General features: G+C 34.7%; 3 protein-coding genes across 3 annotated transcripts; 1 reads left to right on the top strand and 2 right to left on the bottom strand.

Moving 5' to 3' along the window:
- Positions 1-325: 325 nt before the first annotated feature.
- Positions 326-4,976, bottom strand: LOC132166057 (E3 ubiquitin-protein ligase MIEL1). The gene is made up of 13 exons (XM_059576812.1): positions 4,767-4,976; positions 4,555-4,642; positions 4,355-4,411; positions 4,217-4,249; positions 4,041-4,118; positions 3,825-3,868; positions 3,676-3,716; positions 2,328-2,410; positions 2,157-2,248; positions 1,996-2,065; positions 1,792-1,833; positions 847-990; positions 326-574 (listed from the first exon to the last, which is right to left on the bottom strand). Exons 1-12 carry the CDS (start codon positions 4,814-4,816, stop codon positions 865-867), a joined length of 804 nt encoding a protein of 267 aa, XP_059432795.1. The 5' UTR covers positions 4,817-4,976; the 3' UTR covers positions 326-574; positions 847-864.
- A 4,566-nt stretch (positions 4,977-9,542) lies between these two features.
- LOC132168125 (uncharacterized) lies at positions 9,543-11,464 on the top strand. Its single transcript, XM_059579213.1, has 3 exons — positions 9,543-10,657; positions 11,176-11,294; positions 11,407-11,464. Exons 1-3 carry the CDS (start codon positions 9,706-9,708, stop codon positions 11,449-11,451), a joined length of 1,116 nt encoding a protein of 371 aa, XP_059435196.1. The 5' UTR covers positions 9,543-9,705; the 3' UTR covers positions 11,452-11,464.
- A 2,002-nt stretch (positions 11,465-13,466) lies between these two features.
- On the bottom strand, positions 13,467-20,310 carry LOC132189988 (probable feruloyl esterase A). Its single transcript, XM_059604855.1, has 11 exons — positions 20,048-20,310; positions 19,780-19,850; positions 19,128-19,210; positions 18,465-18,530; positions 18,297-18,344; positions 18,111-18,178; positions 15,433-15,505; positions 15,189-15,350; positions 14,218-14,412; positions 14,034-14,122; positions 13,467-13,912 (listed from the first exon to the last, which is right to left on the bottom strand). The coding sequence occupies exons 2-11, from the start codon at positions 19,844-19,846 to the stop codon at positions 13,693-13,695; spliced, it is 1,071 nt and encodes a 356-aa protein (XP_059460838.1). The 5' UTR covers positions 19,847-19,850; positions 20,048-20,310; the 3' UTR covers positions 13,467-13,692.
- Positions 20,311-23,831: the final 3,521 nt, after the last annotated feature.

Raw genomic sequence — 23,831 nt, 5'->3', positions numbered from 1 at the left:
TCTCAAATCTCAACAACTAGCAAGCTGCAGTAGTATTACGTTTCGAGAAATGCTACAAGTATTTTCAAGTGTCTACTCATTTGATGTGGCCGTAAAAATTACCATCTCATTCAAAATTCTACGGAAATTTTCGCAGCCACATCAAAAGGTAAACACTTGAAAATAAGCACTTGAAAATACATGTAGCATTTCTCTTACATTTTAACACTTTGTGACAATAACCAACGCAACGGAAGAGAGCAAAGAGGTATTTTGGTGCCAAACAAACCCAAATACGTTCATTCATTTTATAAATGTGGCCCATAAACTTAAAGATATATAAGAGTAATGCTAAAAACCACATTTATATCCAACAATTATTCCAAAAAAATAAGATACAAAAAGTGAGATATCAATAGATCATCACTGTACCTCACACACAATGTGGGACAGCGACTACTGCTTGTAAGCCATGTAAAAGGTTCCATAGTTTACCACATTGACAACAACAAAGGTTATCATATTACACTCGATGCCAAAACCAGACAGCTCCTCGTCAGATATCGCATCACTAGTTGACACGGTTGTTGATAGTCTGTAATTGGGAAACGATGTTTCAATCAAATTACTGTATATACAATGTTTACGTCAACCAAAAAGGCTAAATTTGCAGGTTTTAAGTCCATAAACAGAAGGAAGAATAATCTGAGAAGAGTTTCTGAGGCACACATATGAATTGTGCATTCACTTGAATCATAATATAATGATACAATAAGAAAGATAATAGTTCAATATGATTGAACAAACAATTGAATATCCCCTTCTGTAAAATATGAAGAGTAGGGTGCAAGCTTGCAATGCGCCTACCTGTAACAATACTCTAAATCATTGAGGAAGAACTGGAGGGGCAATTGTGCGGGTATTATATGACTTGCAATGGCTGCATTTCTGCCCAATTATGTGGAAGTAAACTTCAGTAGTATCATTGCAATCATTACACAGTATCCACACCTGCAAAAAAAAAACACTCTTGCTTCTTAATGTCTTCCAGCAAATTTTGCTCACAAATGGAAAGAGTTCAGTAAGAATAATGTACAGGGATATTCTGGTGGATCAAAATCCAAATATTGGAAAAACACATGGCGGGCCCTCTCCATACTAAGTTTTCAAAGTTTTAACTCTAGAAAAGGCATATCCGGATACCAAGGGTTGGCTTTCTCCAAGGCTATGAAATGGATTACTGCATAAATGAGTAATTTATAAGTCTCTCTTGTGTCACTCTAAGAATGAGGTGACTTTTAAAATCACTATTTGATCAAAATCCAATAATGATCAATCACAAGGTCAATGATAATTTTAGAAGTCACATCATTTTGGGAGTGACACAAGGACACAAGAGTAACTTGTAGCATTACTCTGCATAAATAGTGTTATTATGTTGGTCTTTAATTTGGTTTCTGTAACTTTCTTCTTTTGTATAGTTCTGCGGTTGTAGATCTTTTACTCGTCCATAAAATAAAAAAATGTGGTGGCTTTCTTAGTTATTAAAACTTTCTTCCACCTTTTACATTTCTTTCCATATTTTTTCAGAAAGCGTAGTGTTTGTGTGTGCAAAATCATATATGCTTGATGAATGCAAAAATATTATTAATAATACTCAAATCATAGAAACATATCATCCATTAAATAAAGATATTATGATCTATCTAGTGAAGCGCTTAGGTCTCTGCTTGAGCATATTTTACATCCATAAAACAATGGGCAACAAGGGTAAATAGCTATTAGATGTGAACAAGGATGAAAAGTAAGCACCTTCTTGTTCCGGTAATCCTCAGGCATGACGGTAACTGCTATCTGACAAAAATAAAAAAACAATATTAACAAACTATTGTGAAATTTTAGATTATGTAGGATAATTACTGTAGGTAAGCATAACCAGCACATTACTAAATCTTTGTAAAAATATGCAGATCAAATACAACCATCTATAAGATAGCTCAAGTTGAATAAGTCTACCTCCTCATCTATTCTCTTCCAGGTTCGAGACATGTCAATTATTGACTTCGAGCATATGGGACAGCAGTATCTGTGTGATGCAACAAAATTAAGGAATCAAACAGAATGCTTTGCCTTGCAAAAAACATACAACTAAGGCAACTAGAAGTCAGGTTGCTCACTTGTCACGCTTTATCATCTCTTCATAACATTCGCAATGCATTGTGTGTCCACATTTCATTACAATTGTGTCTTTAAGTGAGTCAAAAAGATACTACAAAATTACCGTAACATGTTAGAACATCACAAACAATTCTACTTAAATACACAAATAAAGCACACACAAAGCACACCTCATAGCATATTGGACAGTGGTTCCGCATGGAGTTCTCCACACACAAATGGTTATCACGCAGACCAACTGAATAGCAAGACCCTGTGTTCTTGCAAACATTAATAGTGAAGAAAATTTTCTACATACTTCAAAAGAAATTCATGTACCATATGGACCTCTGAAAGGACTCATGTAGCATAATTCATAATTAATACTGAAGGGGAAAAAATAAACATATTTATTTATGCACAAAACAAATTCATGTAGCATAATTAAATTTGCAGGCAAAAAGGACTCATGTAGTCAACCTCAATCATTTGGAAAAAAACTGAACAAGCACTGCATTTTTGAACCGGACAAAGGAATACATCGAAAAATACACATTGAAGACGATTTTATGGCTGGCATGACCCATCCAACAGGCAAGCACTGAGTTATGAGACCACAAAAGATGTGCCAACTGAAAAATAGAAACTTCCATTTGCAAAAAGCCCTTACATGAGAGGACATAAAAATAAATGTACACAATTTTTACACTTACGTTTAGTAAAAATGGAAAAGCATATATGCTTCCGGGATGCATATGGACCTCCAAAAGAACCCATTTATGTTATAGACATTCATTCTGTTGACATCTTTACCCTTTTTTTCCTTTTTCCTTTTTTTCTTTTTTGAGGTTTTTTTACATATTCACAACCCTTAAGATGAAACGTAAATTTGGACTTTTGAAAAGAAGATGAATTGTAAAATTTTTAGTTCTTCTGTATAATATTCCAGAAGAACCATCTGCAAAAGAACTTCAAAAGCATATAATTGGAAGGCTTTTCCTATTGCAAGGCAATCAGGACAACTATGTTTCTTTCAAGCAAGACCAGGTAGATGATAAGATGCCTAATAGATTCTGCGAAATCGAAGAACATGGTTATGGACGCCCATTTCATCAATCAGCAACATCCTTTTCACCTATAACTTAAAAAAAATAAAAAAATAAAAAAACCACTACTCTCTATATTTTATTATTTTACTCTAGGTTGCATCATGCAAAGAATTGGAAACTGGAGAAAAAATATTTGAGACGATATACCAAAATACACTCAGCAATACTATCAACCTAGGAAACAAAACAAGTATTATCAACATTCAATGGAAATTAAAGTAAAACTGATAAATCATCCTCACAAACAAAAATGAACGTGTAAAACAAAACACAAAAATGGTAACTCCAGTTTAACAAAACAGATGTTGAAAAATTAATAAACAACAAAAGAAGAAAATGTCATGTGCTACTTTTGTACAACTACTAACTGCTGAATAAACAAAACCAATCAAAATGACAAGTTTCTAGTTACAGGGGAGGAAATGCATACCACACTTGTTGCAATGAAAGAAGTTCTCACGACCACCAACTCTGGTAGAAACAATAAAATTCAGAGCAGAACATCATTTATATCATCAATTCAATGATAACACACCAGATAAAGAAACAAAAGACATTAATCATACTTTGCTTACTAACCTGCAGATCCCACAATCAGCGCAATGAAACTGCTTTTTGTCACTCTGAGATTAGTTAAAAGGAAAAGTTTGCATCAATAAAATGAACGCAAGTGATATAACAAACAAATATCACAAATCAGAGTGCCAAATCTCATCCTAGTTCATATGGAAGATAAAATTTGCAAATCAAAAACATTAAAACAGAGAACATTTTCAATCTAAGATAGGTGATTACATCGTCATCATAGAATTTGCAAACTTCACAAAAATATTCCCCCATACGGACGCCGCAGTTTGTACAAACTTGAGCAAGCTAGAACAGGAAGAGAAATATGAATGAAACCAATTAGGATATTGCAAACAAATAAAAACCAGAAAGCTTCACTTAAAATTACAAAGAAACACACATACCGGCTGCTCTGTGTCACATACTGAACAAACAACCTGAAACCACATTACAAGCGATTCACAACAACGTATAAAATTCATAACATCGTTAAAGGAAAAAAAAAAAAAAATCAAACAAACAGATGAAGCAGGATGTTGTACTTGTTTAACATCGTAACGAACGAGTTCATGCCGATCACAGAAGTTGTTCATCATGCTCTGGTATATCAAATACATAAAAATTAACAAACACCCAGATTAAGAGAAGGCACAAAAGCCAAAGTATTAAGATTAAACAAGAAGAAAAGTCCCAGATTTATGTATGTATGTATGTATGTGTGTATATATAGTAAATGCTATACCGTGGCCTCGTTGTGACAATGGCGACATGGATAGATCTCGTTGCAGCAGGGAGCTCGAATCTTGCATCTCCTTCTATAATGCTTGCACCTAACAAAAACCCGTCAAGGAAAATTGTCAAAAACCCCAAGACCTTGCGTAAATTCTTGAGAAAAAAAAAAAAAACAAGCCAATGAATCAATCAAGCTAGAAGAGGAAATGAGAAGCAACGTACCCGTAACCCATCTTCCCGAAATCAAGGCGTTCATTCACTGAGCCTTCCATGAGTATTGGCTAGAGATTTCCAGAGAAAGCCCGGGAAGGAACACAGAGAAGGCGGCCAAAGATGATGAAGGGGGTTTAGTTTCCTAATTTGGGAAGATAGTGGTGGCTGCTGTCCTTTGTCTCAACCCTTAAAACAGAAAGGGGGGCCATGCCAGCATGCTATAGCACCGAGACCCCCCTTTATTCCCATTTTCAATATTATCTTATAATAAGAGATTATTGGAGATATATAATAAATTAATTACGTGTGGTAGTAATTTAATTGATTAAATGAAAATAAGTATTAGTCAATTAATGCCAACCTAAACAAGACCACTTGTACAAGTAATTTTCATATTAAACATGAAAAAAATCTTTTCCATGTCTTATATTAATTTATATTTCATGTTGTTAAATTTTTTAAGGAGGTTATGCAAAAAATTAGTTATTTAGTAATCAACAAGGTATGTCTTATACACGACTGTCACATTAGTGTCTTTTTGTAACACATGTTATGAAAAAATAATTAATTTTTTTTTTCTTCATTTTACTTGATTAGTGTGATCGTGTCAAATCAACATTATCACATTAATCTAATAGTATGTGAGTGAGATAAAAGACGAGCACTTAGCGGTACTCGGGGAAGAAAAATATACAAATATAGAATTTTACGGAGTTTGATATGAATTTTTATAATTTCGTTAACACAGACTCCTAAAAAATAAATATTGTAACAACAAAAATAAATAATGGGTATCTTATTGCATGCCCACACTTGAGGAGAGAGAGAGGATAAGGTGGGGCCGGTATGGGGAGGAGGGGTGACTTGTGGAGAAAGGGACAGGCGCCATAAAGGTAGCGAATTGGGGATCAGAGCCACGAATTCAAGCAATCGTTGGGGCATTTTGACGAACACCTGCCCTACGCAATAATTCCACATCTCGCCACTTTTTGGTGGCGTTTGGCAACCGGTTAGGCAGGGGAAATGAACCCCTGTAAACTTCAATCATACAACATGTGCCTAAAAATTAATAAATAATTTAAATACACAATATTCTTAGAAAAAAAATTTATTTTTATTTTTATGCCACATCATATTACTTTTTTAAAAATAAAATAAAATATAAAAAAACCCGCAAAATCACCATAACAAACAAACATTATAGTTCTTTTTCAGGAACATTATCTTAGCAGTTATGTATGATCAATCTTGTTATCTTTACCGACCGGATAATTTATTTGACCAATTCTTGTTTGGTATTGATAAATGTAATTCTAGTTGTTTCAGGACTGTCTATCCTTTGTTTGTTTTCTTTTTGTAATTTCTCATTTCCCTATTGAATAGAAAAACCAAAAAAAACAAAACAAATATGGTTTCACTTGTTTTATGGTTATTCTGTTATAATAACCTATTAGAGGATTTGACGGATTATGGATCAAACTAAATTTTAAATAAATCTACGGGTTTGTTTGAGTTTACGCTTTCAAAAAGTGCAATTTTAAAATAATAATTTTAAAATGTGTGATTTAAAACGTGATTTTTAAAAATGCAGCTAAGCGTTTGGCAAAATTGCAATTTGACATTTAAAATTGCAGTTTAGCCTTTAAAATTATACGTTTTTTTTTTAAAAAAAAAAAAAAAAAACACACACACAACATATTTTCTGCGTGTTCAAATCGCAATTTTTTAAAAACCACAATCCCAAACAATTTATTTTTTGAGATTTTGTTTAAAATCGCATTTTTTTGTCTATAAAACTACAATCACAAACGCACCCTAGAAAGATTAATATGCAATTGTGATTTCACTTATTCTAGTTAAAACATATAAACAAAATCCATTAAAATTTTTACTAAATTGTGAAGGCTGTGAAAAATAAAAAAATAAAAAATAAAACTAATAGTTTACGAATATAGGAGTAAAAATTTCATCGAATTCATGTTCCTTTAATTGTTTGGTACGTATAAAAATAAAAGAACAATTTTTTTCTTCAAATTGGATTAAAAAAAAAAAGAAACCTAATTAAAATTTTAAAATATATTAGATATGTATTCTTAAAGCAAGTGATTATTAGATATATGCTTTGTTAATATTATTAAAAAAACATATGAGAATTCCATATTCTAATAATATATATTAAATTAATAGAATAAATTAAAACAAAGCTTTTTATCCGAAATGAAGACTTTTTTTTTTTTTTTCTTTTAAGTTTATGTGAAAGCTGGTTATTAGACGCGTGGGCATCTGAGGTTGGGAAATGTTAGAATAATCATTTCCACGCATTTAGCCCAACAAATACTGATATGGCAGACCCCTCTTGTTAGTTTATTATTAAAATTTTATAAATTTTTGGTAACCGAAGCCGCCACTAGCATGAATTGGGGTGGCGAGCCACTTGCAATTTCTTTTTTATTTTTTTATTTAACTTTTTATTCTTTTAATTTTGATTTAAAAATTTACAAAATTTTAATAATAAATTAATAAGAGAGTCCTATCAAATGCTGGCTAAATGCGGAGAAATGAATGCATTCTAGCATTTTCCTATGGGCTTTTTGGTAGAATTTTGGCAACAGCCTTCCCAACAAATGAAACAGTTATAAGACTCATAATCATATCCGTTTCCTTTTCCTCTCTCTCTCTCTCATTTATAAATTGGATGGAGTTGGACGGCTACTTTGATTTGGACATGACATCACTGGATCCGGAGCTTCCTCGACAATTCCTTTCCAACTTGCTTTCCAAGTTCCAAGTAAATTCTAACAAATTTGTTCAGGAGGATTAGTATCCTCTTAGGGAGAATTTTCACTTAATTATGTATGAATGGTATTTTTGTCCAATCAAAAAATAAAAAAAATAAAAATATTTCTCTTAGAACACTAGCAGCATTCCTTTGATTTTTTTGAAGTTTAGGGAATAAAATTACTATTTGCTTCCTATCAAAATATATTTCACAATAATTTTTTTTATATTTTTCTCTATACCATTAAAATATTATTTCTTTATAAAATACAAGTTTCCTACTTATCCAAACTTATCCTCACATTTTTTCACAAAATTTCAACACAATCATCAATGAAAAATAAAAAATGAAGGTGACAAGAGGAAAAAAAAAATGGGTAACTTTCACTTTAGACCCTTGAATTACTATGCGATTTGACAAGCCCCCCTCAAACTTCAAAACATCTCAATTTGAATCCCTGAACTTTCAATTGTAGTCAATTTGAACCCTTTTGTTAGATTTTAAACATTAAAATTAAGACAATAGTGTTTATACCCCTGGCTTTTTTTATAAAATTCTAAATTTATCATTAATTCCAAATAAATAAATAAAAACGAAAATCATGGATATTTTGGTCTTTTTAGGTATTTTCGTTATAAGTTAACCGCTAAATCTGACGGAAGGGTTTAAATTGACTACAGTTGAAAGTTTAGGGGTTCAAGTTAATAGGTTTTGAAGTTTGAGGGGAGTTGTCAAATCACATGATAATTCAGGGGTATAAAGTGAAGTTACCCCAAAAAAGAAATGTTTATATTAAATTATTGTATAGGAAACCATTTTTGGGTGGTGTTTGGCAAACAACACCAAACACCACCGCACTCTTTAGGTGTAAAAATAAAAAATAAAAAAAGAAAATAATGATTGGTATAGGAAAATGAAAAAGTGGTATTGGAAAGTGAACAATTTCGTTTTGTAGTGATTTTTTTATTTGAATAGTAATAAAAAGTAAATGATGTGATATAAAAAGTGAATTATTTGATATAAAAGTAAGAATGTTTTATTTTTTTTGGAAAAAATGAAGTGAATAGTGTGGTGGAATGTGGGAGGATGTGAGGGGGTTTAACAAACAAGCCCTTTGTTCTCTACACACTGAGAAACACTGTAGTAACTCTTGAGGATTTGTTAAATGTAGGAAATCTAATGTGAGTAGGTTTTTGTGGTTTTTTTTTTTAATTTTTCTTACGCATAGGAAAGGGAATGACATATAGGCGATCTACTGCTAATGCTCTAATATAATTAGCTAGATACTCTCTCGTTCATTTGAACTGGAGAGGATCATGTTCTATTCTAGAAGACTCTGCAATGAGATTAATCAAACACAATATTAGTGAGTTAAAGTTTATTATAATCAGATTTTTGTCACATTTGAGTCAATCCGTTTATAAAATCATTTATTTATTTAAAATTTATTCTTTTTTTTTTTTTTAACAAAAAATTTATTCATTTTACACTTTAAAAAAACTCTCTTAAAATGGGTAAAACGAGTTGTGTTTGAGTTAAACCAATACAACTTGTTTATTAAATGGGTTATGCAGGTCGGGTCAATTTGCCATGGCCTATTTATCAAACAAGTCGTGTCATGTCACTCACTTATTTAAATGTTTCATGTTAAGGTTGAGAAATCTGACCCTTTACTTAAATGGATCGTATCAGGGTTGACCTTAAAGACAAAAAATGACTTCATATGGAGAGGGTCAAGTGTAACCATTCATCTGTTCACATGCTTTCCATTTTTAGACAAAAACTCAATTTGTTTTCAATGGTCTAAAAATTTTGACAAGAAAAAAAAATTGTTCAACCAAAAACTTCAATTTTAATCAATGAATCCGCATTGCCAGCACAGATCCTTTCAAATTTGCCTAAAATTACACCTCTCCTTATCGATATGAGTTGCCAATAGACCCATTTCCACCCTCAAAACACAACGGAAATATCGCTTCCTTGCCAAACCATTGACACCAAATTACACCCATGCAAACTAATACTCCAACGCAAAAGAATAACAAATACATAAACTCAGGCAACCTCTTTCAACAACAAAGGGAGACAACATATTTTACATACATATACCTTTATTATCTCCCTCTCCCTCACAATCCTCTTTCATAATTCACACACACACACAAAAAAATGGGTTGTGGTGAATCGAAACACGATGTGGTGGCCGGAAACACCGTCCTTCACCACAAGAAATCCGACACCAAAGCCAAGAACAGCAAAGACATAGAAACCGTCCACGAAACAAATGCCAAAGATAACATTGCATACTCATTGGTGCCGCAACAACCAGCAGCCGAAAATGAAGACAACAAGGAGGTCGTTGGTGGTGCAGTTGTGGCAACTCGTGATACCGAGGATAGAGATGAAAAAACGGCCAAGGTTAAAGACAACAAGGAGGTCGTTGGTGGCGTAGTTGCAGCGGTTCGTAACGCCAAGGACAAAGATGAAAATGCGGCCAAGAATGAAGACAACAAGGAGGTCATTAGTGGCGCAATTGTGACAGTTCGTGACACCAAGGACAGATATGAAAATGCGGCCAAGAATGAAGACAACAAGGAGGTCGTCGGTGGTGCAGTTGCAGCGGCTCGTGACACCGAAGACAGAGATGAAAATGCAGCCAAGAATGAATACAACAAAGAGGTTGTCAGTGGTGCAATTGTGGCAGCTCGTGACACCGAGGACAAAGATGAAAATGCAACCAAGAATGAAGACAACAAGGAGGTCATTAGTGGTGTGGTTGCAGCGGCTCGTGACATTAAGGAAAGAGATGAAAATGCGGCAGCCAAGGAGGAAAATGGTGACAAACAAATAGATGAAGGGAAAAAAGGTGGTGATGTTAAAAAGCAAGAGGAATCAGGAGGGAGGTTGATATCTAATGATTCCCTAAACGATTACTTTACACCAAGGAAAAATGAGGAAGGAATTGATGGGATTGTATTTGAGGAAAGGTCTGAAGAGCCTGTTTATTACTCTCCCCACCATGCAGACGGGAAGGAAGATGTGTTGAATAAAAATGTGAAAGCTGAGAATGCTGTGGAAGAGAAAGAATTGGTTGAAGACACAAAAGTAGTCAAGGAAAATGGTTTGTAACCACAATTTTCACTTTGATCGAAAGCATTTTTTAGTTAATGGGTCGTGTTGACATTTTTTGAAAGAAAAACTCTAGAAAGTTCTCCTGGACTTTCACACATTTTGAAATTACACTCTCGAGATTAAAAACTCTTAATTAAGGGTATCAAACTTTCAATTTCTTTCAATTACCCCCATCCGTTAGGATTTTTCATTAAATCTTGTCAAAATTTTCAAAATATCCATGTTTTTTTTTTTTTTTTTTATTTCTAATATATATATTGCAAATATGTTTTTTTTTTTAATAAAAAAGTGGTATTTTTTATAATAAAAAAAAATTGTGGTATTTTGAAAATTTTGACAATATTTAACAGAAAATCATAATGGAATAGGGTAATTGAAAGTTTGATATCCTTAATTGAGAGTTTTTAAACTTTGATGGGTGATTTCAAAACGTGTAAAAGTTCAGGAGGACTTTATGAACTTTTTTCCTTTTTTAATTTAATTGAATTGATTTTGTTATATATACAGAAGAGGCCGTAAATGAGGATAAAGAGAATGTGGTTAAGGACACAGAAGTGTTGAAAACAACCATTGATGCAAAAGTTTTGAGCTCTACTTTAGAAGAAAAGAATCAAAATGCCGAGGAGGTATTTCTTGAATATTCAAATTAATCAACCTTTGTTGTTGTTATTGTTATTGTTGATTTTTGTTGGCGAAAATGAAATTTAGGACTTAAAAAGGGTGTTAGTGATTATGCAGGAAAATAAGGATGAAACACCTACCAAGGATGAGAACACAAAGTGAATGAAGAAGAGGATTACATGAAGCTTTGTATATCAAGTTTTAATAGTTTAAGCAATTTATGTACTTTTGTTGCCTCTGAAAATGCAATTGTTATGCTATACTACTTCATGATATGTATTTTGTGCTTAATGATCCCATTTGTTCTTCGCTACAACTCTCACAAATGCAGACATTGCATTTGTAGATATCTCCAACCAGTTCCCATTTTTGGGAAGCCACGGTATATGAGTAATTGTATTTGGTAAATTGATATACGACTGCTATACACCTACGATGACGTGACATTAAAAATCATGAGTAAACAAAAATTTACCGGCATGATCCGGTGTTTTTATGTTTATTCTATCTAGTCTTTTAAGATGATGTGTCAAACTCCTATTAGAGGCTATAAAATGGGTTTGCACAAAAGCCTGATAGAAGTTATTCTCAAAATTAAAACACATATATGACTTCCTCAAAATTGTACTTTATTCAATTTCAATTTCCAAAATCAACCCTTAAAGTAAAATTTTGGTACTTAATGGGGAGGAATGTGGATCGAGATCCCATGCAATACAATGCAATTCACTTAGTTTGAACATTATTTTAGAATGAATGTAATCTTTGTCACGCTAGCTATCCATGTGAAAAATAAATAAATAAATAGATAATTGCATCCCATTTTCAGTACAGCTACCTCACCTCTCCACCCCACCACGGCAGCCCTCTACTTCTTTGCAACTTTCTCACCATCATCTACCTCCTCTATCGTTGCCTCCCTCTGTATTATCTCTGCACTCGTTGTCTCCTTAGGGCAACCCAAAAATCTCTTTTAGGGTGAACCACCCACAAACCTTGGCCACTACCAAAAATCTTTTTTTGGGATGGTTAGCTATCCAAAACAAGCTTGAGGGTAGTCTAACTAACCCCAAAACAGTTTTTAAATGTAGTAGGGCCTCCCAAGCCTATTTAGAGATGTCAACCACCCTTATTGTTATGGGGTGGTTGGCCGCCCTCATTAGCTTTGAAAATTGATTAACCACCACAAAAAACAAATAAATAAATAATTGTTCCAAGGTGATTGGATCACCTACCATATGCAAGGGGACAACAATGATGGAGGTGGCATGATAAGAGCTCAACTATAGTGAAGAGGAGGCAAATGCACAAAAGGAAAAAGGCAATAGCGAGCAGAAAGGCGACGATTGTGCTGAAAATGAAATACAAAATGTGGCAAAAGAGTCTTGTGTGTTTGGTAGAGAGTTTGAGTAGAAAGGAAAAAATTTGATTGTTGTGATATAAAGTAGAAATGAGTTTTGAATTTTTTGTAAAAGAAAAGTAAAGAAAATTGTTTGTTAATGTGAAGACCTTTTTAGGAGAAATGAGAAGAAATTGTTACCAAACAGGCCCCAAACCGTATATTCACATGTGCAGAAATGTGAAACTAGAGTGGCCTTGACTACTTTCTTTTGACAATATTTAAACAACCAAGAATGCATATTTCAGCATTAGAGTCAAAGGCACCACCACATCTAGAACTAGAAGATAACACCCCAAAAGCATGGGTACTCAAGATTCTTTCTCCCTCTTATCCATTCCCCTGCCTGTCTATCTCCTTTGTCACAGGCTCCAAAGTCCAACCCACATCACTGTGACCAAAGAAATCCCACCCTGAGAATGTGGCCAAACTCTTCAGCCTTTATTGCACCACAACATTTCTCACCTTCCTTCATTAACTGCAATTTTTGGGATACGAAAATTAGACCACCCCCCCATCATGAAATTTCTTCAACTTCCAATTCGTCTGAAAAAGAAACAAACATCAGGCATCGGTGCTTTAATTGAATAATTGTATCCAGTCCAGTGCAGAACCACCTTCAAATGGGCATAATATTTAAGTTATCAAGCTACCCCGGCATGCTGACCCAGAATTCCAAGCAGGCAGAAGAGGGTCACACTCTGCCCAATTCTGATGATCCCCCTCATATTTGCATCATGTCTTCAAAATCATAAAATTGAGAGCTTACAATTGCATCTATAATGAAAACAATGGTGATCATATTAACAATGGTGATCATATTAATGGGGAAGAAGATGTACACAATTCATATATACATAATTTCCATTCCAACCCCATCATTTTTCAACAATATTCAGCTGCAGTACCTTTCCAAAAGGGTTCTAAACAAACAAGCGAAGACACATTCTATAAGGTGTTAATCCACAACTGAGCTCTCACAAGTATCGTGTAGGATGACCAAATCAATTCTGAACTTGTCTCTCCCCAATATCTGACTCTCTATTCAATTTGATAACTGGAGTTGCAGGATCCCTGGATAAGATAAAGTTTCCTACAAGATCGACTTTGCCATACTCCGTCACTTGGGAATCCATCACAATTCTGCATGTTCCTGGTGTTCTACACATTAATTCAACACCATAATACACTAAATGGTCTGAAATGCTGTTCCCGGTCACTGACCTGCACAAAATAGCCAAAGAATTTGTAGCAGCTTTCCCACAGGACCGCTCTTTTGACGTTCTCAAATACAATGGGTAAACTGTCGAACAAAAAAAATTTACCCCATACGAGAGATGCTTACCTGCTACAGGTTGGGTCTTCCCCGGTACCGTCGCAGATCTTCTCAATTTTATAAACAAGACTCCCTAATCCAATGTTGTAAAGCCACACCTAGAATGAAGAAATAGGTTTGGGAGCAAATGAAGCATACAACAAAGAGATGGTAAGGTGACACGTAATCATCACTTCAATTAGCAAAAGCATACCTCTCTTGGGAAGTGGTGGTACGTCTTTTGAGGGAAATGAGTATAATATGGAGGCAAATGAGGCACAATATCATGCTCATTTGTGACTCTAACTGTATTTGGCACAAGTTTGCTATAGTAAGTTGCAAATACTGCATTGCCAATACGAGGTTGTCCAAATGTCATAACTCGAACATCCTGTGCTTCATGATTAACCTGGAAATTAACAGATATTCCTTCATCAAAACACCAATAATTTCAACGAATGTGCTTGCAGATGAAAATGTCCATAAGAACCAACATTTAATAAACCAGTAGAGAAATGCAGCAGCAAACAAAAAAGAAACAGCTCAGCAAGCAGCGGAAAGAAATCAAGTCATAAACTCAGAGCTTCATTTCAAAAAAGGCATCTCGAATATTTGAACCCCACATATATTGTCAACAATAGTTACTAGACGTATAATTTTAAATCAGTGACAATGATTACTAAATAAAGGTATTTTCATTTGTAGTCCACTTCTAATAGACTTGACATATTAGTAAAACTATTACTGAACAAGAAAATGTGAGTACCAAAAGTTCCACATACAGAATAAAATAACCATCCCAAAAGAACTTCATTATAACTGCCAGAACTCAGTAGTAAAAGTAAAAGCATATGAAACTTAGTGCTATTTTGGACCAGATGACATAACATGTAAATAAGTGGAAATACATGCGCATGTCGAAGAGTCGTGTCAGAGTTTCCATGTCCACACTACTGTCAAGGAACATGTGACAACCAGAACGTATGACCCAACCCATAAAAGTGATACTAAAGAACAGCACATAGTTCTAACTCATTCAGCATTTTAAAGAGCTTCACATCAATGGAGACAACAGAAACAACAACAGATGTGGAACATATTTTGAAAAGAAAAAAAAAAAAACATATATATAAATCATATTAAAAAATCCCAGTTGCATAAAAAAAAGTCTTATTTAGAATTTACCTTTAGATCAAGTCCACAAAAGGAGGCCATCGCCCCTCCCATTGAATGCCCTGTTACCATGATGGGAATGTCCCCATAGAACTTCTTTGCCCTTCTAACAGCATTTAAAACTGCAGGGCGTATAGTTGTGTTGTGGTAAGCATAATAAAATCCATGGTGCACCTAGAAAGAATGAAAATGTTAGTGAGAATTAGTACTCTTTAACTCCCCGAAAAAATTTGTAGCAGGCTTCTGCAATACATACCATTGCATCATCCATGCCAGGGTAATTTAAGTCGAGCTGTTTCCAGTATAAGTCTTCAATCCAATTCATTATGCTACACAAGAAGCTCAATTATTAATCAGCAGTAAATTCCAGTGGCCTTTGGGCAACCACGTTTCGTAGTGAAAGCTGAATTGATTTTGATCTAATAATTTGTTTCTTCTATTGTCATGTATCAATCAACTTGCCAGTAAATTTTGAAAACTAGAGGACATCATCTAAAAGCATACCAAAACTCATAACAAAGTAGTTTGGGATGGAAAATGAATTAGGTTTAAAGCAAAAAACAACTATCAACAAGGCTAATTAAATTTTGGACATTCACCAATGGTATAGAATGGATATGGCCTTGAGTTAGAATAGATATAGCCTTGACGATCATCCAAGGGGCTCAGTCAACAAATAGTTTGAAAGTTAAGGAAGGGGCACTCTTTCAAGTAGGTCATAGCCTGAGATTTTGACAAGCATATGCTTGTCTTGGGAGCAAATGGAATAGAGCAATTTTCAAGGAATAAAGTGGCACCCTGGTAGAAAAGACGAAAAAGAATTATGTAACTATTATCTTTGAATTCAATGAGGTTACAATATCATTTGTTCTCATTGTAGTCCTTATCCTTCAGTGTTATGTTCCCTTCACTAGAATAGCAGTGTTTGCATTGATTATTACCTTCACATTATCTGGCATAATCATGTGCTTTTAAAGGTAAGTATAGCAGCCTATGGGCCATTTTGTTTAGTAACAAGTCAATAAGTCAAGCGGATGGGTTTTGTTTTTAATAAGTAATCGCAAATTCATTAAAAACCGCAAAGGTGCAACTTAAGTATACAATAATATTTTATTTTTTTTATTTTATTTTATTTTTTACTCATCGAAAAAAAAAATAATATACAAGAGAGAAGCCTAACAAGTAGCCGAAAAAAGTATGAAAATTCAAAAAAATGTAATATGAGGCATCAGCGCAAAAAAAGTGTCTTAAAGAAAAAATCCCTCAATTTCACTAAGGTCCTCTCGTGATCCTCAAAGTTACAACCTTTTCTTTCCCTCCATAGAGACCACATTAGGCAAGGCGGAATCATCTTCCAAATTGCATCAAGCTGAAACCTACCCCCAGCACTCTCCAACAAGCAAAGTGATCTACCACCCTTTCAGGCATAACCTAAACCAACCCTACACTGCTGAAAATAGTATTACAAACAGCACTTGCGATCTCACAATGGACTAGAAGTTGGTCTAATGAGTCCCTATTCTTCTTGCACATGTAACACCATTCAACCACAATAATATGTCATTTCCTTAGGTTGTCCAAGGAGAGGATTTTCCCCAAGGCGGCCCACTCTCAAATGAGCCTTATTCCGCCAAATAATTCTCCAATGGAAATGAGCGATATCATGGAGGACAAGAACTTATAGTAAGATCTAACATCAAACAATCCTCACTTGTAAGGAATCCAACAACATCTGTCATCATCTCCCCGTCTCACTCTAACAGAATTCACCAAAATGAAGAGTGAGGTAAAGTGATCCATCTCCCAATCGTGAGTTGCTTTGAAAAAGTTAATATCCCATTGATAGAAGGCACCAGAAAGCTCCACATGATCTGCCAAAACAGTGTCCTTAAAATGGGCAATGCTAAATAAGTCTAGAAAAGATGTCTTGACAGTCTGAGCCCCACACCAAATATTATGCCAAAACGAATTTTGGATCCATCCCCCATCTCAAATCTAGTGTGGCTAGACAGCTCCCCTCAGCCCCTCTTAATATTCTTCTAGAGCCCTACCCCATGCAGCCATGAACCTCATTAGAACACCGCCACCCCAAGAACGACCGTATTTAGAAGTCACAGACACCCTCCATAAAGCCTCTGTCGGGCATAGCACCATAGGATGAGCTTTATGTTAACTCTTCTAAAAGCCAATCAATTTTCCACAAATCCAATCAATACATATGCTCATAAATATCTCACCGTGTATATGAGAATTTTCATACATACATGCAAAATAGCAGCATAATCTTGAGCTTGTGTGACCTCATGCTTGTAAAATTCATATGTAGGAATACTTTATTTAATCAAATGGAAAAATAAGGTTTTTTTAAAAAAAAAAAAAAAAAATTATTTTAGGCTCAATTTGTTTCAACATATAACATTTTCTAATGTAAAAGGTTCTTAAAACAAAAACTACTGATTTCTGAAGTTTAACTATCACCCAGAAATGTTTTCATAAAAGCATTTTTCTCTGTTTGGTTTGCACAAAAAACGTGAAGGGAGGAGTTGTGGACAAAAAAAGGTTTTGGCGGGGGTTGGTATCATTGGGAGAGGGGGTGGCGTCTGAGATGTACCGTAGTGTGGGAGTTCGCCGGAAGGAAAGGTTTTAAAGGGAGGAGTTGTGGACAAAATATGTTTTAAGTCTTAAAAAAATGTAAGCCCTTTTACAGAAAACTAGCACCCAAAAATATTGAAAACGGTTTACATCAAAACAGCTGGAGCCTTATTTTTATCAATCCCATGGCCTAGGTTTCTCATGTCAAACACCATGCAGTAGGGCTGCCCAGCCATCCATCAGAACTCATAGACAAGCCCTTATTATTCTTCATTCAACAGTCAGGTTTGAACAGCATCATTGACCAGAAATTATGAGTAATAAAGCCACCAGAATATCTACCTGTGTTCCTGAGTTCCTCTAAATGCAATCACAATAGCATTAAGATCTTTTGCCACTCCAACAAAGCCCTGCAGCAGATAGTCATACTAATGTCAAAGGCAAAAGAAAAGTTCAGTAAATTAATAACAGTATAAGACCAGGAAGGATGAGCTATGATTTAAATGCCAGCATGCTATGAGAATGCACCTGTAAGCAGTGCTGGATGTCAACAACCAACTCTATAACTTCAAATCCCTGTTTCCATTAAAAAGGGAAATAGCCCAACCGTTTTAGTAGAAAGAGGCAAAATACCGTCTTATAGCATGTAGAAAACTCAAAGTGTTGCAATTACTTTGACAATATTAAACTTAGTACCTTAGTCAAACCATCACATCTTCGACACGTCCAAGTAAACAACTCTGTCAAATCTGACACATACACCTGCAAGAGCAAAAGCTTGTTTGAGTCACCAATTTGATGTTAGAGAATCTCTTGACAGTGTTGTACTATACTAAAAATCCAGACAATTGCAATATGGAGCAACATGAGATTGACTTAATTTAAGTAACCGGACTTACCATTTTGGCGCGAGTTAAAATGAGTTCCATGACCTAGATTAATTTTTTAAGCACCAATAACCTAACTAAATGGTTGGGTCTCTCCATTTGGACAAGCGTCAACTAGGTGTCTGTGGCTTGATCAGAAACACTACATTGCCAGCATTGACTTCTCTATTCTAGTTCCAGGAAAGCAAAGGGTAGAGTAGGCTAAACTGGCTAATTCAAAGTGAGCTCCAAAATTCTAAGGGGCCTCTGGGACTTTACATGCCATTTCTTCATAAATGGTTCAACTACACAGACTAGAAACACTCCCTAAAATGCTGACCTCTTCTCCATGTTAAAGCCACAGCACCAACTACAAGAAGTAAATTGTACCGTTTAACATGGTAAAATGGTGGGACTAAAAATTGTTTGTGACATGAATTTCTTAATCCATATCCCCCGCTAGTGAATTTAAATATATGATCCAAGAACTTACCGCAGAAGCATACTCCACCAATATGGTGGCCATGGTATGATTGTAAATGGACCCATGATCCACCTTTTCTAAAATTTGAAGTTCTGCAAGTAAAACAGGAAAACCCCAATAGAATGTGTTATATAATACAGCCATATACATGAGTCTTGCTTAAGAAAACACAACACATACATTTTAAGGACACACACATGCACGCAATTAAATGTGTAATAAAGCCTCTAACAGACAATCAATCAAGCTAGATAAAGACAACTTTAGGCAATCCTGATTATCCTAATCTCAAAATGCTGACAATATATCTGTACTGGAGATATCATGGCTCATTGAGTGGAGGTCGTCGGGTCATTAGAACTTTCTCTAATTAAACAAAATCAGTAATTGTTACTTAAAAGTTTCATATTCCCAACAAAAATGAATTACCCCCATCACCCAGCAACCATACTTGCAATGCCCATAAACCAAGAACCCCACATTGTTCAAAATACATATTAACACGTCCAAATGTACATATGAATTCCCACAAAACCATGTACAAATGAGACAGAACTACAGAAGCTTATCAAATTGATAGAACACCAAACCTAAACATCATTACGGACTGGAAAACCAAAATTAATTGAGAGAACGTTGATTTTTGAGATTCCATTGTTACCTCTCCCACTAGAAAACGCAAGTAGACATGTATAGATTGCCAATATGAACCACCTACTTTTTCCCATTATTCTGTCAACAACAAAAGAAAAAAAAAAGTAATAAATCAATTAGTAATTAAAAAAAGGGAAAGTACTCAGCAAAAACTAACGAAATATCTGGTCCTAAGCATGAAACGACACCAAAATCAACAAAATTAGCAACAAATTTAGGTTTATGTTTCGAATTGACCGCAAATACGGCACGAGACTCGGATGAGTAAAACGGACCTAAGAGGACCCCGCTTGCACTGTTGATTCGGAGCTCCGGCGACGATCGGAGTGCTTCCGTACAGCTGGTCAGATTGCAACCAACGGTCCAATTCGGCGTACAATGAGTACTGCCTGATTGAAGAGTTGGAGAGAAAGTTTGATCGGAGAGCGAGAGAGTCGTTCTGGTATCTTACGCTGGTTGCCGAAATTGCCCCGAATATTCTTTGGCTATTTACATTTGTTCTTGTTTTTAATGGGCATGGGCTTGGAATTTCGGTGGCACTGTATGGGTATAGAGTAATAATGACGGAAAGGATGGTGGACTACGTGGCGTGAGGGAACTTGAGAGCTGCCACGTGTTCTTGTGTATATTTTTTCTCTGGGATAGGATTAGTTCCTATCATTTTGAGTTTCCGTGCACCGTGTTCCCTTTCCCTTTCTGGAACTCTTTGATGGAATTTCGTTTTAAAGGTTTTGGGCTTTGGCTATGGCCCTATGGGCCTCTCTGATCCCAGCCCATATGTGCTCTGGGTTTGGACTGATTTGTTTACTTCAACTATGATTTCTAGAGGCCTCGAAAGGATGAAGTGAATGCTACAAGTCTCTCTTGTGACTCTACAAAAATGATGCGGTTCTTAAAATCACCATTGCACTTGTGATTGATTACTATTAGATTTTAATCAAATAATAATTTTAAAAATTACCTCATTTTTAGAGTGAAACATAAGAGATTTTTTATAATTACTCTGAGTAGTGCTACTAGCCACACCAATTCATGCCAGTGACGTGGTTCGCCTAAAATTTTTTGGGTTAATTACCTTTTTAATACTTAGGTTTGCATATTTTTATTTTTTTCACCTAATTTCAAATTTTATCACGAATGGTACCTGACTTATGGGAAAAGACTAACTTAATTTAATATCTCTGTTAGGTTTTGTTAGCCCAAAGTAATGGAATGTCAAGTGTCATCGAATACAAATGACACGTTTTCTAAAATAATTAAAATTAAAAAACTAACCCCTAAAAAAAAAATAATAATAATTGAAAATTATAAGGTGGCCAAACCAACCCCAAACCAGCCTTGTGGGTGGCTTGAAAATGTAATTTCTTCGCAGCTTTATGAATTTGCTTATGGAGGACCTTTTGGGCACTTCCTAGGAAGAAGGGCAACAAAATTGTTGCAAATAAGGTAATTCTTTTCCTTAAGTTCATGTTCTTTGTTAGCTGTGTCACTGTCTTATGCATAATTCTAGCAATTTGAGTTATTCAAATGATCCTTTTTACTAGCCTAATTTGTATGCAGTTTTTTGATCTAGAATTAATGGATGAAGTGTTCTATTATTACGTGCCTTGGAACAACCTTTTTTTCATGATGTACTATGGCTTGTTGTAGCTTTATTGATAGATTTTCTTCATCACATTCTTTGTGAGTTGAGTTATTCGAATGATCATTTTTTACTAGCCTAGTATATCACTACCTAAAAAAAAAAAAAAAATTACTACCTGGCATTTTTTAACTGCCAACAAAACCGGTTTTAAATGCCAAGAAAACCGATCTTAGCGTTTAATTGATAACATAAAGTATACATCTATCTCAGTATCAAGAAAATTATTTCCTGGCACAAGAAATTTTAATAGGACATAATTTATGTGCCAAGAAAAAAAATTATATGCCGGAGAATAGAATTTCCCGGCACATTGTTTATATGCCAAGAAAACTTGAATTTCTGGCAGAAACTTGGACTTTTTTTATGTGCCAGGAAGAAACATGTTGTACAAACGCCAGAAAATGAAATTTCCTATTTAAAAAAATTGATTACACTAGAATCCAGTATAATCAATTTTTTTAAAACCCCGTTAAAATATAATCAATATATTCACAATAGAATCACCAATAAATAATATTAAGAGTGATGATATAAGGAAGACTAGAGTCCTCCCAAATGTGACACGCCTTTTAAAATCACCAATAGATCAAAATTCAATAATTATCATCTCAAATTTAATAGTGATTTTAAAAGTCACATCACATTTGGGAGGACTCTAGTCCTCCTTATATCATTACTCCATTTTATGTGCTAGTGCATTATACAAAATAAAAGCAATATGCACTAATAGGAGTGCACAAGCCATTTACGATGTTGTATGCAATACTTGATACACGTTCTTGCATTGCAAACAAATCATGATTGTTGACAAAATATAATTACATATTTAGGAGAAGACATGTTTTCTTCAACCCAATAACCTCCTACAAAACAAAAGTAGATTAAAAATGGGCAATCCAAAGAAGGTAGGTGATTCCTTAGTAGTTGATACTTGGGCTACTTATAATGCACTTGTGTTTTTCTTTGAGCCAGGTCACCTTTTGTTTGGCATAAATCCAAAAAAGCCCACTAACCATGGATTCGGCTTAGGTGCGGAAGTTAAAAACTACCGCACCATGCTGTTAAATCTCCCAATGGCTAGGATTAAACAGAAAAAAAAAAAAAAAAGAAAGGCTGCGATTTCACGGAACCCATTCCCTTCTCTCACGCTTCTTCTTCTCCTTCTTCTTCCTTTCTCTCTCTAAACCCATTCTTCTTCTTCCTTTCTCTTCTTGTTTTTGTTTAATTTGAGAATTAATCAAGACAACCAAACTGAGTATTTTCACGGAATTTCTCTAACCTTCTTCTCCCTCTTCTCCTCAAAACCCATATTTCTCTCTTAAACCTCTTCCTTTCTCTCTCTCTACCCGCGTGGGTTGGTGTTCTTGCAATTCATGATGAAAAGCATGTTGAATGTGGAGAAGACTGGACCTCAAAACTAGGTTCAATTTAAGAACAACCCAAATCTTCAAGTTCAAGAACACCAACCCAGGCAGTCAATAGAGAAAAAACCCAAGAAAATTCAAGCCACAACAAAAAAACATCAAGCCACAAACTTCTCAAGAAAACCAACACCTTCCTTCCTCCCAAACCAAAAGAAAAAAACCAATTAAACTCCCCTATTTATTGTCCTAGGCATAAAAAATAACCAAATAAAAACAAGAAAGAGAAAGGAAGAAGAAGAAGAAGAATGGGTTTAGAGAGACAAAGGAAGAAGGAGAAGAACCATGAGAGAAAGGGAACGATTTTGTGAAATCTCAACCTTTGTTTTCTTTTTTCTTTTTCTTTTTTCTGTTTAATCCCAGCCGTTGGGAGATTTAATAGCATGGTGCGGTAGATTTTAACTACCGCACCTAAGCTGGACCACTAACCATGACCTTCAACAAAAACAACGATATTTTTGTATTCAGGATTGCAACACTAAATAACATCAGTTGCTATGTTAGTGGTCCTAATCCCATGCTGGACCTCGCAGCAAAGTTTAGATACCACATATTCTCAAAGGTTGTTATTCTTTTGTTTCACCAGGTGCTTTTAAGATCTCAAATAAGAAATCCAAATTCAATTTAATCAAATAAAATATATTAGAGATAATTCAATAACACACAAATAAAGAGAAGGATATGCACAGGCATCACCAAATACATGCGGCATCATTCTACCCTATAAACTTCTGATTTTCAAATATATATATATATTCCATTGCTCATTTAGGCTCCCATATTAGTATTATAAGGAATTATGTAAGACAATTGCAAGTGTTAAATGAGATTGAAGTTTTAAGTTGAAAATCCACATATTCATTTCAATCTTCAGTCATATTGGTTATCCCAAAAATGAAGCGTAAGTCATTGTATGGGGTACATGAATCTATAGGAATCTAGTTTTAAATCAATTTTGAAGTGTTGTACCTACCATCCAAAAACTTTCATGAA

The sequence above is a fragment of the Corylus avellana genome, chromosome ca1 (assembly GCF_901000735.1).
Source record: "Corylus avellana chromosome ca1, CavTom2PMs-1.0".
Classification (NCBI taxonomy): Eukaryota; Viridiplantae; Streptophyta; class Magnoliopsida; order Fagales; family Betulaceae; genus Corylus; species Corylus avellana.
Note: the sequence above shows the minus strand (reverse complement) of the source record. Positions and strands in the feature narration are given on the sequence as shown.